Genomic DNA, 16,312 nt, shown 5'->3' with positions numbered 1-16,312 from the left:
CCTCAGATCTCACCCTCCTGAGTAGCTAGGTTTATAGGTGTGAGCCACCACGCCTGGCTTGTTTTAATTATTATTATTATTATTATTATTATTATTATTATTATTATTATTGCTGGTTCTGGGGCTTGAACTCAGGGCCCGAGCACTGTCCTTGAGCTTCTCAAAGCTAGTGCTCTACCACTTGGGCTGTAGCACCACTTCTAGCTTTTTTTGTGTGTATGTGGTACTGAGGAATGGAACCTGGGCCTTCATGCATGCTAGGCAAGCACTCTACCACTAGACCAAATTCCTAGCCTTGTTTTAATTTTTTTTTTTATTAAAGAGTTTATTAACATTGATTTTTACATCGTATTTCAAATGTCATGTTTAACAAACAAGCATTCAAGAAGGGAATATATATACAATCACTGGCACATAGATTTTAGAACATAATTAAAATTAAGCTGAGGGTTTGTATGTCATAGGTACATATTAATGAATGTGATAAAACATTGTCTATAGAGTAGCCTATCATAGATTTTTATATCTATGTAGTTATGTTTATATCTCCAAGACCATGTCCATAGCATTGGGTACCCAATTATTGAGTCATTGCTCTTGTACTGTTTGAATCTAATATCCACATATGGAGAAGACCATGTGCCTTTTGTACCTTTGGTCTTGACTTATCTCACTCAACATGATTTGCTCTAACTTCATCCACTTCCCAGCGAATGCCATTATTTTATGTCTGTTGGCTGTGTGTGTGTGTGTGTGTGTATGTATGTGTGTATATATATATATATATTTGTATCCATTCATCTGCAGTAGGGTGTCTGGGTTGTTTCCATCACTTGACTATTGTGAATAGTGCAGAGGTGAACATAGCTGAGCAGGTGTCCTTATCATATCCTGGCTTGTGATGTTCAGGGTAGATGCCCAGGACTAGTGTATGGCGAGATGGTAGGAAAGGTGTATTTTCAGTTCTTTAAGAAACCTCCAAACTGCCTTCCAGAATGGCTGAACTAGTTTACATTCCCACCATCAGTGCAGTAGGGTTCCTCTTTCTCCCACCAGCATTTGTCGTTGTCTGAGTTCAGAATATTGGTCATTCTAATTGGGGTAAGGTGGTATCTTAGAGTTGTTTTTATTTGCATTTTCTTTATGACCATGGATGATGAACATTTTCTCATATGCTTTTCTGCCATTTTAACCTCTTCTTTTTAGTTCCCTTGCCCATTTAGTGATTGGTTTGTTGGGTTGGGAGGGATTAGTTTCTTGAGTTCCCTATAGATACTGGATATTAACCAATTGTCTGATATATTACTGGTAGTTTCTTTTCCTAGTTGGTTGGCTATCTTTCTACTTTAGTAGCTATGCTTTTATCTGTGCAGAAACTTTATTTTTAGGTTGTCCCATTTGTTGAGTCTCTCTCCAATCTGTTTTGACCCTGGGATTCTGGTCAGGATGTTTTTGCTTGTGCCTATAAGTTCCAGTGACTCTCCTACTCTATCATGTATCAGTTTCAAGGTTTCCGGTCTGACATTGAGGTCTTTGATCCACTTTGAGTTAATGCTTGTGCATGGCCAAAGGCTAGGGTCAATTTTTAGTTTTCTGCATGTGGCTGCCCAGTTTTGTCAACACCAGTAATTGAAAGGCTGTGTGCGTTCCACTGTATATCTTTGGCTCCTTTGTCAAATACAAGTTGCCTATAGGTATGTGGTTCTATTTCTGGGTCTTCTATTCTGTTCCACTGATCTTCTGGTCTGTTTTTGTGTCAGTACCATGCAGTTTTTGTTATTATGTCTCTATAGTAGAGTTTGAAGTCTGGTATTGTAATACCACCTGCATTGCTCTTTTTGCCTAGAATTGTTTTGGCTATTCTAGGTTTTTTGTTGTTCCATATGAACCTTTGGATTATACCTTCTACCTGTTTTAATTAAATATTTTCTCTTTCAGTTTTCTGTGTAAGTTTTTTATTATTTATTTATTTGTTTGCTTATTTATTTATTTTTTTTGCCAGTCCTAAGGCTTGAACTCAGGGCCTGGCCACGGTCCTTGGACAGTTTTTGCTCAAGGCTAGCATTCTGCCATTGAGCCACAGTGCCACTTCTGGCTTTTTCTGTGTATATTGTTCCAGGGAATTGATCCAGGGCTTTGTACATGCTAGGTGAGCACCTTATCACTAGTCTACACTCCTAGCCCCTTGTGGGGCTTTTTTTGTGTGCCAGTACTAGGGCTTGAACTCAGGCCTGGGCAATTTTACACTCAAAGCTGGCATTCTACTTGCATAATAGCTCTACTTCTATGTTTTGGGCAGTTAATTGGAAGCAAGAGTCTCTAGTACTTTTCTGCCCAAACTGGCTTTGAACTGTGATCTGTAATCCTCAGATTTTAGCCTCCAGAATTGGTAGATTATATAAGTTAACCACTGGCACCTAGCTTTTTTTTTTTTTCTTATTTTCTTTTTTTGGATAGACTGCATGTCAACCAGACTAGCCTGAAAAACTGCAATCTTTGTTGTCCTTAATGTACTATGTTATCTCTCATCTCTTTTGCTATCCCTTGGTTATCTCATAGTGTTACAATATTTCACCTTGTTTTCTGATATATTTTATATGTGCTTCATTGGTTATTTGAAATTGGATAGGGAAGGGGGGAAATCAAGATGAGCGGGGGGGGGGGGGAGGGAGGGGGCAGGGAAATGGGAACCATGTCATGAGAAAGGGTATCAATATTTGTGAAGTAATGCACCTTCTATCTGGTGAATATAATGTATCCCTTCTATTAATTACAATAAAAAAAACTGCAATCTTGCCTTAGCCTTTTGAGTGCTGGAATTTCAGGTATGTCTTTCATGTCTAACTTCATTTGTAACAATTAGTATATGTCTAGGATAGTCCTAACAGAGGATCACAATAGCTCAATAGCTATGTGACCATATAAAATGATGCTGATCAAAATGAACTCCACGGTAATGGAGTTTTTGTTGTTGATGATGACATTTCCACTCACCCTTGTTTATCTTCTGTAGTCACTTTTTTAATTATGGTACCCCGTGTCTTATATATACATTTATCTGATTTGGGGAAGGGAAGGGAGATAACAAAATGGTGAAACAAAGGACAATGGGCGTACCAATGCAACAGTGATACTCACTAGATGCTGGATTTGAAATGAACTTTACAACTTAGGGGAGAGGGTGATAGTTGAGGGGGCAAGTGGGAGAAAAACAAGGGAGAGGTAACAGTGTTCAACAAGAAATATACTCATTGCCTTATTCCATATAACTATAACCCCTTTGTATATCACCTTTACAACAAAATAAAATTAAATTAAAAAAATTAAATTTAGAGTAATTTTATTAAAATTGAATCTAGTTTAATTTCTTTGTAATTAAACTGGAAGAGAGTACTTCATAATGACAAAAGACAGAGAAGGTCCTTTTTGTTTGTTCATCCCTACAGTGTTTGGAGGATTGCAGGGTTGAATAAAGCTTTAGTTAAAAGTATCCTTTAATTTTAATATCATTTAAGGTGAGAGAATTACATTTCTTACTATTTTTGAACCCATGTGTTTTCTTCTTATTTTTCAGATGGTCCTCATTATATATCTTCCTTGTCATATATGGCAGACAGTAGCCTGAGTGAGGAAATGAGTCAATTTGATTTCTCAACTGGAGTTCAGAGCTATTCCTACAGCTCCCAGGACCCTAAATCTGCCATTGGTCATTTTCGGACACGGGTAATACATTTCATGTAATAGAAAAGTATTGATAAAGTTTATAAAAGTCATTATTATCCTGGTGAATACCAATTTTTCATCAGTCATCTTTGGAGAGTAGTATTAATTTGAACAATTTTCAGTTCTTAACATTTGATCTGGTAAACTTAACATTCTGATTTCTTTAGCATAGGAAGCAAATCGTGAGGTCTGGGTCAAGGGAGGGGGATGCTCTGCTCCGCAATGCTACCCCTGGGACTGATTGGCCAGATGGAGCCTGGAGAAAACATGTGCCTGGATTACAAAGAAAACTGAGGCCCTTCTCACTATTTAGTTATTAATTAAGTAGGTATTGGTGGCTCATACCTGTAATTCTAGCTATTCAGGAAACTGAGATCTGGAGCCAGCCCGGACAGGAAAGTCTATAAAACTCTTACTTACAATTAGCTACCCAAAAAGTGAAAAGGAGAGGTGTGGTAGAGCTCTAGACTTGAGAGGGAAAAAAAAGCTCCAAGATAGTTCTTAGACCTTAGCTCGAGCCCCAGAACTGTCACACAAAAGAAGAAGACAATGGTGACATACCAAATGTTTTTGATATTAATATGAAATTATTAAGTATTTATTATGTGATATTACCCCCCATAATGAGCATCTCTTGTACTGACATTTGAGGTATATTCTGTTTAATGGATTCTTTCCTTCACAGGAACGACAAGACCCTATGATTCAAGGTGATGCTTTGGAGTTAGAAATGGATGAACTCAATCAGCATGAATGTATGGCAACTATGACAGCCCTGATTAAGCACATTCAGAGAAATCTGACACCCAAAGGAGAAGAGGTGTTTTTCCATTAATCTTATATTGAGTTTATATTATTTATTGACATATTAAGATTAACATTTTATGTGGAAATCTAAATTGCAGTGATCACAATGTATATCAAATAAGTCTGTTTGGTTTTTTGTTTGTTTGGGTTTTTTTTTTTACTGTTTGTATCTTACTTTCTCATTGCTTTCTTACAGTGTTAAATGTGAAGCGTTTCCCCCCCACACACATTTTCAAATAATTCTGTGTATTTTCAGGGTTTAATGTCAAAAGATTTTCCTCCTTGGATGAAATTTCTTCACAGCAAACTAGGAAATTCATCAGTACCGTTAAATATTCGTCTCTTCTTAGCCAAGCTTGTTATTAATGCAGAAGAGGTAATTTCTTATTTCTTTAACAGTTCTTTGTATATTCTTGCATCTACTTAAATTAATAGCACAACAAAAGATGCTTTAAAGGGATAGATCATGACACTATTGTTTTTGCAATCAATTAACCAACCATATCATATTGAACTACTTTATTTTATTTTTTTTTTTGGCCAGTCCTGGGCTTGAGCTCAGGGCCTGAGCACTGTCCTTGGACTTTCTCAAGGCTAGAAGGCTCTACCACTTGAGTCTCAGCACCACTTCCGGCTTTTTTTTTCTATGTATGTGGTACCAAGGAATCAAACCTGGGTTTTCGTGCATGCTAGGCAAGCACTCTACCACTAAGCCAACTCCCAGCCCTTCATTTTTTTTTGTAGTACTGGAGTTTGGATTTAGTGGCTTAAACTTGCTTTATAGTGCTCTACTTCTTGAATCATGACTATGAATTAATTTTTCAACATTCTTTTATCAAATATGTTAATTTATACTAAGTTCTACTAGATGTAAACTTTGTACTAAGTATATGTTGCACCTTTAGGCTTCAACCTTATTTATAGTAGCAGAATAATGGGTATTCTTATTAAGATAGTCTTATTAACTTTATAAAAAGTTATGAATATGCTGAATGGAATAGTTTATACATATCACAAGAATTAATGGAACACCTTCCACTAAATGAGACTTAAGTATGTTTTGGAAAGGATCGTGAGCTTAGCATGGTTAAATGTAGAATGGTTTGGACCTTGTATAGAAGTTCTTCTAGAAGGAGAATTGGGCCCTAACAGCTAAGTGGTAGTGGCTCATACCTGTAATCCTACCTACTCAGGAGGCTGAGATCTGAGAATTGTGGTTCAGAGCCAGCCTGGGCATATGCATACAAATCTCAGAGATACCTATTTCCAGCCACCCCCCCCAAAAAAAAAAAAACAACAAAAAAAACCCTGGATCTATGGCTCAAGTGACATCAACCTTGTGTGAAAAAGCTAAGCAAAAGCACAAGGCTCCATGTTCAAGTTCCAGTACTAGGTCCCTTCACATCCTGAGCTCCCTAAAAACGCAATGGATTCTGAGAGAGCTAGCCTGTAGTGTTAGCCTGGACCGTGGGGACATGATCTTCATGAAGAGGAAATTCAGTGCAAATCTATGGCTTTGAACCACCCTCCTCAGATCTCAGCCTCCTGAGTAGCGAAGGTTGAGCCACTAGTTCCCCACAGTGACTTGCTTTTATTACTAAGCAAGGTAAATGCTGGATTTTACAATTGTACGTCTGTTTTGAGCCTAGATTTCTGTAGAATTTTGGCTGATAGAGGATACATTTCTGAATTAATAACGTGATAATCTCTTTCAGGTCTTTCGCCCTTATGCAAAGCACTGGCTTAGCCCCTTGCTACAGCTGGCCGTTTCTGAAAACAACAGAGGAGAAGGAATTCACTACATGGTGGTGGAGATAGTAGCTACAATTCTCTCATGGACAAGCTTGGCTACTCCTGTAGTAAGGAACAATATATTTCTGTGTAGTCGGATTATTATTCCTTTGCTGATGCTGAAGTGATTAGATGAGGGCCATTCATACTTTTCAAGGGAGAGGGGCAGTCATAGAGCTTAGATTCAAGGCTTAGATGCTGTTCCTGAGCTTTGTTTGATCAAGGTTAGTGCTGTACCATTTTGAACTACAGCTTTACCTCTGGTGGTTTCAAGGACTTTGACAGACTTTCCTGCCAAGGCTGGCTCTGAACCAGTCCTCAGATCAGTCCTCTTGAACAGTTCGGATTACAGACGTGAGCCACACTTAATGATGGCTTTCCTGTCTTCGATGTTGTTTTATTGCAGTGCTGCTTCTGCATCACCTTACTCTGCTTATTTTTGTTTTGTGTACTTCTGATAATCTCTTCTTTTTTTTTTTTGGTCAGATATGCATCTTGAACTCAGAGCCTAGGCACTATCCCTGAGCTCTTTTTGCTTAAGACTAGTATTCTTCCACTTTGGGCCACAGTGCTACTTCAGTTTCCAGGTGATTAATTAGAGATAAAAGTCTCATGGGAACTTACATCTCTGGACTGGCTTTCAGATCTCAGCTTCCTGAGTAGCTAAGATTACAGGCTTGAGCCACCAGTTCCCCACCGTGACTTGCTTCTATTACTAAGATACCACATTTTTTCACTCTTCTGGCTATTGCTGTTTTATGACTGGATCTTGGAAACTAGGTCACAGATGCATTGGAAAATTACATTTATAATTAAATGTTGATAAGCCCTGAATATAAAGTTCTAGGGACTTATGCTATGACTCAATTTCCTGGGTTACTTTTTGGCACTTACTAGTTAATTTATACTAAGAGTATTGACTAATATCCATAATAGTAGAGATTGCTATGATAGTAATTGCCAGATGACTGCCTCCATGTTATCTGTATATTATACACATGCATTAAGAAACATTATATACAAGTATTTAGCTTTTTTCTGTATTTGTGTATGGAGATACCTGTCTCATTGCACAGTAAACCATATCTAGATTTCTTAGTCTTAATGTGATAAATGTGATTAATGCCATGAAAAAATTGAGAGTGTGGTTAGTTTTACTTGGGAACCATTTGAAAGACTAATATAGATGTCAGAAGTTCAGCTAAGCTGGAGAGGGTGGAACTGACATACTTGTGGAACAACAGAATCGTAAAAGGTAGTGAATGGACTGCATTCAGTCTTCTCAGTCATGTCAATCTCTTATGAATCAAAACCTCTGGGATGGCAGAGGCTGATCAGAGGTCAGGCAAATGAACTCTGTGGAAGAGCCCCAAACAAGACTCCTGTAGTTTTATGGACTTAGAGATAGATGGGGACAGGAAGAATGCAAGAGAGAATGGCTCAGAGCCAAGAAAGTGCTGGATAAATAGTGTTAGCAAGACTTCCTGCTTATGGCAGGCGGCCTTACCAGAGGCATCTGATGAGAACCTCCATCCTAGACCTCAGGAAAAAAGGACCTCTAGTGACTTTGGGTAGATAATATGAAGGATGTGGAAGCCAAGGCCAGAGCTCCTCATTCTACCCAAGACTTATATGCAGCAGGTTTTGTTTTTTTAATTTGTTTTGGCTTTGTTTGTTTTATTTTATTTTAATTCTTTTATTTCTTTTATTATTTTATTTTATTTTGCCAGTCGTGGGGCTTGAACTCACGGCCTGAGCACTGCCCTTGGGCTTTTTCAAGGATAGAGTTCTACTACTTGAGCCACAGTACCAATTCTGGCTTTTTTTCTATGTATGTAGTACTGAGGAATCGAACCTGGGTCTTTGTGCATGCTAAGCAAGCACTCTACCACTAGGCCAAACTCCAGGCCCCTGGTTTTTGTTTTTGTTTTTGTTTTTTATTAAAGAAGGGGCATTTGGAAGCCAGGTCTTAATAGCTCATAATTGTAATTCAGGAGGCTGAGATCTGAGGATGGCAGTTCAAAGTTATCCTGGGCGGAAATGTCTTTGAGACTCTTAGATTCAGTTAACCACCAGAAAAACTGGAAGTGACACTTTGACTCAAAATGGTAGAGTGCTAGCTTTGAGCAAAAAAGCTCATCCCTGAGTTCAAAGCCCCATTACTGACACCCCCCCCAAAAAAAAGTAAAAACAATTTGATTTTTGGATTTAAACTTGTTTTTCTACTTCAATGCTGTATATTGATACAAAATTTTTCTGTTTTCAGGGGGTCCCTACAAGTGAAGTATTAGCAAATCGATTGCTTCATTTTCTAATGAAACATGTCTTTCATTCAAAAAGAGCTGTTTTTAGGCACAACCTTGAAATCATAAAAACTGTTGTTGAATGCTGGAAAGAGTGTCTCTCAGTTCCTTACAGGTATTCATTTGCTACTTTCTATAATATTATTTATAAGTTGATGATAAAATGCTGCAAATAGTGATGGTAATGATAAGTAATTATATAGAATGGGCAATATAATTTGAAGTAGTGTATTTTGCTACCAATAAACTCACACCCTCTAGAATTTGTCACCAGAATCGTCTAGCGATGCAGACAGTGCCTCTAATGGTCCCTGCTTTATTTGGCTCACATCTGGCTTGGCCTCCATATTTTGTGAATCTTCCTGGCCCTGCCTCATTCCAGGAGTAGCCCATAGGACTGTTTTGTTTGAATACTTATAGCACAACCTAATGTAAGGTAAAGCTTACAAACAGGTTTTCATGTTGACCACTAGGGTTTGGGTCATTTAAATTTCTAGTATATAAGAAATACCAAACTACTGAGCTGGGTGTGGTGGCTCATGCCTGTAATCCTAGCTACTCAGGAGGCTGAGAGCTAAGAATCTTGGTTCAAAGCCAGCCTGAGCACTAAGTCTGTGAGACTCTTAGCTCCAATTAACTACCAGAAAACTGGAAGTGGGGATGTGGCTCAAGGAATAGGGCACTAGTCTTGAGCTGAAGAGCTCAGGGACAGCACCCAGACCCAGAGTTCAAGTCCCGCAACCGACAAAAAGACAAAAGAAATACAAAACTACAGATGTTACAAAACCAGACTAAACTATGTGAACAAGGGGGAGGATATATAGAGGTGGGAAAAAACTTTTTTCTTATACGTTTAAGCTGGAAATTGGCTTTAGAAAATGTATTATATACTTATTTCTCACTTCATTTTATGACAATCTGCTTTCTCACTTCTATTTGTGTTTCAGCCTGATATTTGAAAAATTTTCCAGCCAGAATCCTAATTCTAAAGACAATTCCATAGGGATTCAGTTATTAGGCATTGTAATGGCCAATAATTTGCCTCCCTATGACCCAAAGTGTGGCATAGAGGGTATTAAGTAAGTATCATGTTTGTTTGTTTTTTCAATAAATTTTATTTAACATGTGCATTACAGAAAACATATATAAGCAAGGTACAAAGTATTACTGCCTCAAGCAGTTCAGTTGGACATGACTGTCTAGATCCTCCATGTAATACCAGTCCCTTTTAGGTAACTGAGATCATCTGGTATGTGTCATGCTTTTCCAAATGTTATGAATTCAGCAATGCAAAATCCCAAAGCTACAGAAATATTTTGATAACCAAGAATAAACTACACCAACTCAGTCTGCTTGGTATAAAAGAAAAAAAAAGGCGCAATTCTGCTTTCCTTAGCTATAAAAATTTCACTGAAGAAAAAGACCAAAGTATTGGCAGAATTACAATTAAAATACTGCATTTTCTTTATGCTCAAATTAAAATGAGCTTAAAGCAAGATATACTAAGCAATTTCTAAGCTCATTAGTTGGTTTATAGTATACTGTTAAAATATTAGTAAGATTTCTTTTTTTTTTGGGCCAGTCCTGGGCTTGGGCTCAGGGCATGAGCACTGTCCTTGGGTTTTCTCAAGGCTAAAGTTCTACCACTTGAGCCGCAGCACCATTTCCGGCTTTTTCTATGTATGTGGTACCAAGAAATCAAACCTGGGTCTTCATGCATGCTAGGCAGGCACTCTACCACTAGGCCAAACTCCTGCTAGCAAGAATGGTTCTACTAAATTTATCTATTCTCATGGGACAAGCAGAACCACATACATCAATGGCTCTTATCAAAGTGCACATCTGAGCACATCCTTGCCTGCCTCTTCTCCTCCTCTCTGCTGCCAGCCCTAAATAAACCCTGACCTCGCTGCCCAGAGGTGGCACAATCCATCCAAGATGGATCTGCTGATTGCAACCAATATTTACAAGTTAGCTAATTCACTACTTCTGTGTTTTACCATACACTGTCACCTCAGGACATCTACAAAGAGTAGATCTTCTGAAATAATGAACTTTGTGTGTGAATATAAGTACCAAAAAATGCATAACTTCCAGATGTGAAGATACTAACAGAGCCCTTCCCTCACCTTCCTCTTCTACATCTCCATCACTCAGATACTGTGAGATAATGACTTAATATTAAGTTCACTCCCAGACAGTTTTTCCTAAAAACTAACAGAAGGTCATTTATATAGGGATTATTTTCTACTTCTGACTTTTGGCATTAAGACTTAACCCTTAATACTTAGCAAAGTCTAGACAACCTGAACCAACAGAACAGGCACAAGATAGCCTGCTCTTGGCACACTTCCTCCCCAATCCCACCCCTGCCACCACCCAGTAAATAGCATGGTTTCTAAAACATTACAATTCACTCCCAAATTCAACCACAAAAAATACTTCAAGGTCATTATGTATGTATCTGTATCTAGGTTGATACTAGAGAGGAGTTGGAAGAAATGAAAGGTTCAGTCGGGAGTTTGGCCTAGTAGTAAAGTGCTTGCCTAGCATGCACGAAAACCCGAGTTCGATTCCTAGGTACCACATACATAGAAAAAAGCAGAAGTGGTGCTAAGGCTCAAGTGGTAGAGCTGAAGCCTTGAGAAAGTCCAAGGACAGTGCTCAAACCCTGAGCCCAAGCCCAGAACTGGCAAAAAAAAAAAAAAAGAAAGAAATGAAAGGTTCTAGGTTAGAATGCTACTGCTAAGATGACACTTTCAGACAGAACCATTGTTACATGTGTATGGTTTATTCAACATTAGTGTGTATATAATGGACAATTAAGTCCTTATTTGAAACATCTGGTTCTAGATGTTTAGAAAGGCACAAGGTATGGTAAAAGTGGAGGTAGTAAATTCATTTTGTACATATTGTTTTGCTAAAATTCATAGTGAAATTTTGTCTTTTGGAAATGGAATGGTGAAGCCACTCCTGAGCAGTACGCACTGCTGAGAGTTGCACTGCTCAAGGACGGAGGAGGCATACTGAGGGCTTTCTACCAGTAGATTGATGGTAAAGCAAGATTACCATTGTCTCTTGTGTCTATGCATTTTAATTTTGTTCTGTATATAGTGTATATAAAGGACCGGTGAGTCCTGATTTACAATATCTAGTCTGGATGTTAAAGAGGTTGCCAGTGACAAAAGCAGAGTTAGTAAACTAACACCTTGAGTATATTTTAAAATTTAAAGATGTTAAACATTGGAGTGAAATAATTATTAAAGATCCCCTTGAAACATTACACTTGTAAATAACCCTGACATTGGGTTGATGGAGATGGGAAGGGTCCTAGGCTAGAATCTTTCTTTCAAATTACCTTTTCTTAAGTGTGTGTGCTTTACTTGGTACTACTTGTATGTTTGATGGGAAACTTAAGACCTTCTTAGAAGCACCTGGTCTTTCTAGATGTCTAAATGTGCTTAACTTTATAAAAGTATCATGGGTTTTTTCTTTTCTGTTACAATATATCTGGATTGTATTTTCAAAGAAGATTAAGTTCCACTTTTGATACATTTAAATATCAGAATTTTAGTTTAAAATATTTTTACCTAAAATTATGAGATTAGGTTAACAGACCATCTGGTAGTAGAAATATTTCTGTAGTGAAAAGAAGGGAAAAATATTGTAATCTTTTTTATGTATGAGTTGATTGATAAGAGGTGTTAGATTAAAATGGACATTTTCAGCATTTACCCTTGAAAATTACATGGACCTAGTGAGAAGCTTAACTTAAGGGTTTTGCCTGTGGAAGCATGCATCTCAACACTATCTGCTCTGTCCCTGGACTAGCTCTCCTCCACCCTGCTCTGCTCCTGCCCCACCACGTACCATGTGCTGCCTGAATGATAATGGTCACTTCTTTAAGGTGGGATGAGTGAGCTGTGTGAAGGGGAGGACATCAGTAAGATAGGTTAAACTATCCTCAAAGGGCTTTTTTCAGCTTACTATTTAGGACTTTTGGAGTTGGTATTTATACTGTGGTTGCTCTGTGTACTTTAGCCCAGTCCTCTTGACCTCTCTACTTGCTAGGGATGTTTCAGTTGCTCTGGTTCTTTATATTTGTCTTTTTTTTTTTTGCCAGTCCTGGGCTTGAGCTCAGGGCCTGAGCACTGTCCTTGGACTTTTCTCAAGGCTAGAGCTCTACCACTTGAGCCTCAGCACCACTTCCAGCTTTTTTTTCTATATGTGGTACCGAGGAATTGAACCCGGGTCTTCATGCATGCTAGGCAAGCACTTTAACCACTAGGTCAAACTCCCGGCCCATGTATTTGTCTTTTTAGACTAGGCATGCCAGCTTCTGGTGCTAGGTGGCATGTGACCCCAGAGCTGAGCAGCTGTTGGCTCAGCACAGACATGCTCACTTTTAGACTTCCTTTGAGCTTTGGTTTCTACATATGTCTCTTTACACACAGTGTAAGCTTGCTTGTTCTCATAATTATATTTTCCTTGTCTTTGCCATCATAGGTCGCTTTTGAGAGGATCAGTTCCACATAGTTTTGGGTAGTAGCCCTTTGTGTCTTGCAGTTTTCTGTGGCTTCAGCCAGGTATTTTATACTCGAATCACAATGTTCTCCTGTTATAATGTCAGAGCCCTTATAGCTATAGTCAGACATGTTTTCATATAAGCAATTTGCTTATGTTTTATGTTCACATTTTCTCAATGTATACTATTATGATACAAGGAAGCGAATCATACTTTTGTCAAAGATCAGTGGATTGTTTTATGCATATTAATTTTCTGTATTTTGTTGCAGATACTTTCAAGCCTTGGTTAATAATATGTCTTTTGTAAAATATAAAGAGGTATATGCAGCAGCAGCAGAAGTTCTAGGACTTATCCTTCAATATATGATTGAAAGAAAAAATGTGAGTGTGCTGAACAACTCTAAATAAGAACTTCTTTTCCAGTTTTGGCTTTTAGTATTTCATGCTATTTTAAACAAAGTAGGCACCTACATGAATTAATTTCTCATTACCTTTCCTACTGTATATAAAATATAATGTTTTTTAATTTAAAGCTGCCATAGAGTTTACATACCTGGAATTGTGGCAAAGCCTTTGAAAATTGGCTTTTTATTTTAAGAATTGGGATAAGAGTTTTTGACCAGAATTTTTTTTTTTTGCAGGTGTTTTTTTAGGGAAAAGTATGCTGGTAGATATCTTTGTGGTTCAGGTCAACTTATCCTGATCAAGTCCTCCTTCCGGGTGAATAAAATTGTTGAGCAAGAGTAGGAACTTCTCAGGGTGCCTTCCTCAGTCTCATGATTTTACAATGAGTGTTTAAGTGTAACACACCTTGAAATCAGAACACTCCACTACTGTGTGAAAGTTACTTATTAAACAGCACATATGAGGGGCTGGGAGTTTGGCCTAGTGGTAGAGTGCTTGCCTAGCATGTACGAAGACCCCGGTTCAATTCTTTAGCACCACATATATATAGAAAAAGCCAGAAGTGGTGCTGTGACTCAAGTGGTAGAGCTCTAGCCTTGGAAAGCCCAAGGACAGTGCTTAGACCCTGAGTTTAAGGCCCAGGACTGGCAAAACAAACAAACAAACAAATAAATAAATAAATATGACTACATAGGCCCCTGTGTGCAGCAATGTGCTCTAACTCAACTGCCAATAGTGCAGCCAAGGGAGGCTTTCTGTACCACAGAACATCCTCTTGTGTTAACAGTGCTGTGGAGGGTGGCTTTTTGAGTTAAGATGCTATTTTGGGTTGGATGAAGCTCAGTGGCAGAGGACAGCATGTGTAAGCTCTAGGTTCTACCTCCTGTGTCAGAAAAACAAAAAAAGTTGCTGTAAAGTTCCCCAGAATCTTAGTATTGTCGTTTGGCAGGGGTGGGGCAGGCAGCTCCTTCATCCATGATACCCTCTTAGCTTCCTTCCCTCTTTCATTACTTCTTTTGCATTTTCCTACCTACTTTTCCCTGTTTTGGTCTTTTTATTCTGTACTGTTCTTCCATTTCATCTAGCTTTATGAATTTATTTATTTATTTATTTTTTTTTTTTTTTTTTTTGCCAGTCCTGGGCTTGAGCTCAGGGCGTGAGCACTGTCCTTGGACTTTTTCAAGGTTAGAGCTCTACCACTTGAGCCTCAGCACCACTTCTGGCTTTTTTCTATGTATGTGGTACCGAGGAATCGAACCCAAGGTCTTCGTGCATGCTAGGCAAGCACTTTAACCACTAGGCCAAACTCCCGGCCCCTAGCTTTATGAATTTAAAACTGACTCTGTGACAGTGATTTCCAGATTTGTGTCTTCATTCCAATCTTAAAAGAAGGTATCTTAAAGGAAAGATAAGGTAAAGTCTGAGCTACAGTGTTGTCAAGCTTGTAGTGAGAGGCTTAGGAGAGTTCAATAATCTTAGGTATATACCACGGATGCAGGAGGGCAAATATGGTTTGTATTCACAGTTCTGATGACTGGTTTGTTTCTTTAAGTGAAATTAACCCAAGGAAATACCACTCCCTGCTCCCCTTGGGAAGATCAGCTTTTAGTTTGTTTCTGGGAGGGTGGGGATGGGGGAATTGTCCCTGAGTTGTTGGGGGTTTTTTTTGTTTGTTTGTTTTTTGTTTTTTTTTTTGCCAGTGCTGGAATTGGACTCAGGGCCTGAACACACTGTCCTTGGGTTCTTTTTCTTAATGCTAGAGCTCTACCACTTGAGCCTCAGCACCACTTCTGGCTTTTTTCTATGTATGTGGTACTTAGGAATCGAACCCTGGTCTTTGTGCATGCTAGGCAAGCACTCTACCACTAGGCCAAACTCCTGGCCCCTCCCTGAGCTTTTTGTATACAAGGCTAGTGCTCAACCATTTTGAGCCACAGCTTTAGTTCTGCCTTTTTGATTAATTGGAGAAAAGTCTTAAAAACTTTGTTGGCTTTGAACTGAATCCTTAGATCAGCCCAAGTAGCTAGAATTACAGAAGTGAGCCACTGAGCTTGTAACTTCTAGATTTTTGTAGTTAGTTGGAGATAAGAGACTCATGGACTTTCCTGATCCAGCTTCCTTTCTGATTCTCAGATTTTAGCCTCCTTAGTAGCTAGAGTTATAAGAATAAACCATGGGTACCTGACTCATCACTTATAGAACAACTGAAGATAAATAATGAATGAATTTGTTTTACAGTTTCCTTTTTTCACAGATTTTAAATTTGTATAGAGTTAATGTAGAAATTTGGTAATTGAAGCAAAATATGAGGAAGTAGAACTATTGTCTTAAGTTACACCCACCAAGCATTATCCATCTTTACTCCCAGCTCTGTGCAGCAGGGTACATGTGTGTGCCTGCTCTTTTGTCTTTATCCATACTATTCTATAACTTGGTTTGTATACTTGCTAGACTGATCATTTCTTCATGTCGTTAAATACTTTAAATAAAAAGGCATATGCTAGGCAATGGCTCTATCATAAAAAGATATACTCTCAGCCCCCCCAAATGGACTAAAATCATTAATAAAATATTATTAATTGAAATATTATATGTTGGGTTTTAATTCACCGAAATTTGTGGTTAATGATATCCCTTGGCTGAACTAACTTCCTTCCTTCCTTCCTTCTTTCCTTCCTTCCTTCCTCCCTCATTTTTCTCTCTCTCTCTCTCTCTTTTTTTTTGCCACTACTGGAGCTTGAACTCAATCTAGACAC

General features: G+C 38.4%; 1 protein-coding gene across 2 annotated transcripts in view; it reads left to right on the top strand.

Moving 5' to 3' along the window:
- The window catches only part of Prkdc (protein kinase, DNA-activated, catalytic subunit), a 170,450-nt gene that overhangs the window by 86,270 nt on the left and 67,868 nt on the right, over positions 1 to 16,312 (top strand). For both annotated transcript variants that reach the window (XM_090338803.1, XM_090338802.1), the window contains exons 46-52: positions 3,575 to 3,723; positions 4,409 to 4,543; positions 4,787 to 4,906; positions 6,246 to 6,389; positions 8,588 to 8,739; positions 9,572 to 9,703; positions 13,421 to 13,532. In XM_090338803.1, coding sequence (XP_090194929.1) covers positions 3,575 to 3,723; positions 4,409 to 4,543; positions 4,787 to 4,906; positions 6,246 to 6,389; positions 8,588 to 8,739; positions 9,572 to 9,703; positions 13,421 to 13,532 — 944 coding nt within the window. The remainder of the gene's footprint in view (positions 1 to 3,574; positions 3,724 to 4,408; positions 4,544 to 4,786; positions 4,907 to 6,245; positions 6,390 to 8,587; positions 8,740 to 9,571; positions 9,704 to 13,420; positions 13,533 to 16,312) is intronic.

The sequence above is a fragment of the Megascapheus bottae genome, chromosome 9 (genome assembly GCF_031878675.1).
Source record: "Megascapheus bottae isolate mThoBot1 chromosome 9, mThoBot2.hap1, whole genome shotgun sequence".
NCBI lineage: Eukaryota > Metazoa > Chordata > Mammalia > Rodentia > Geomyidae > Megascapheus > Megascapheus bottae.
This window is presented reverse-complemented; position numbering and strand designations above follow the sequence as displayed.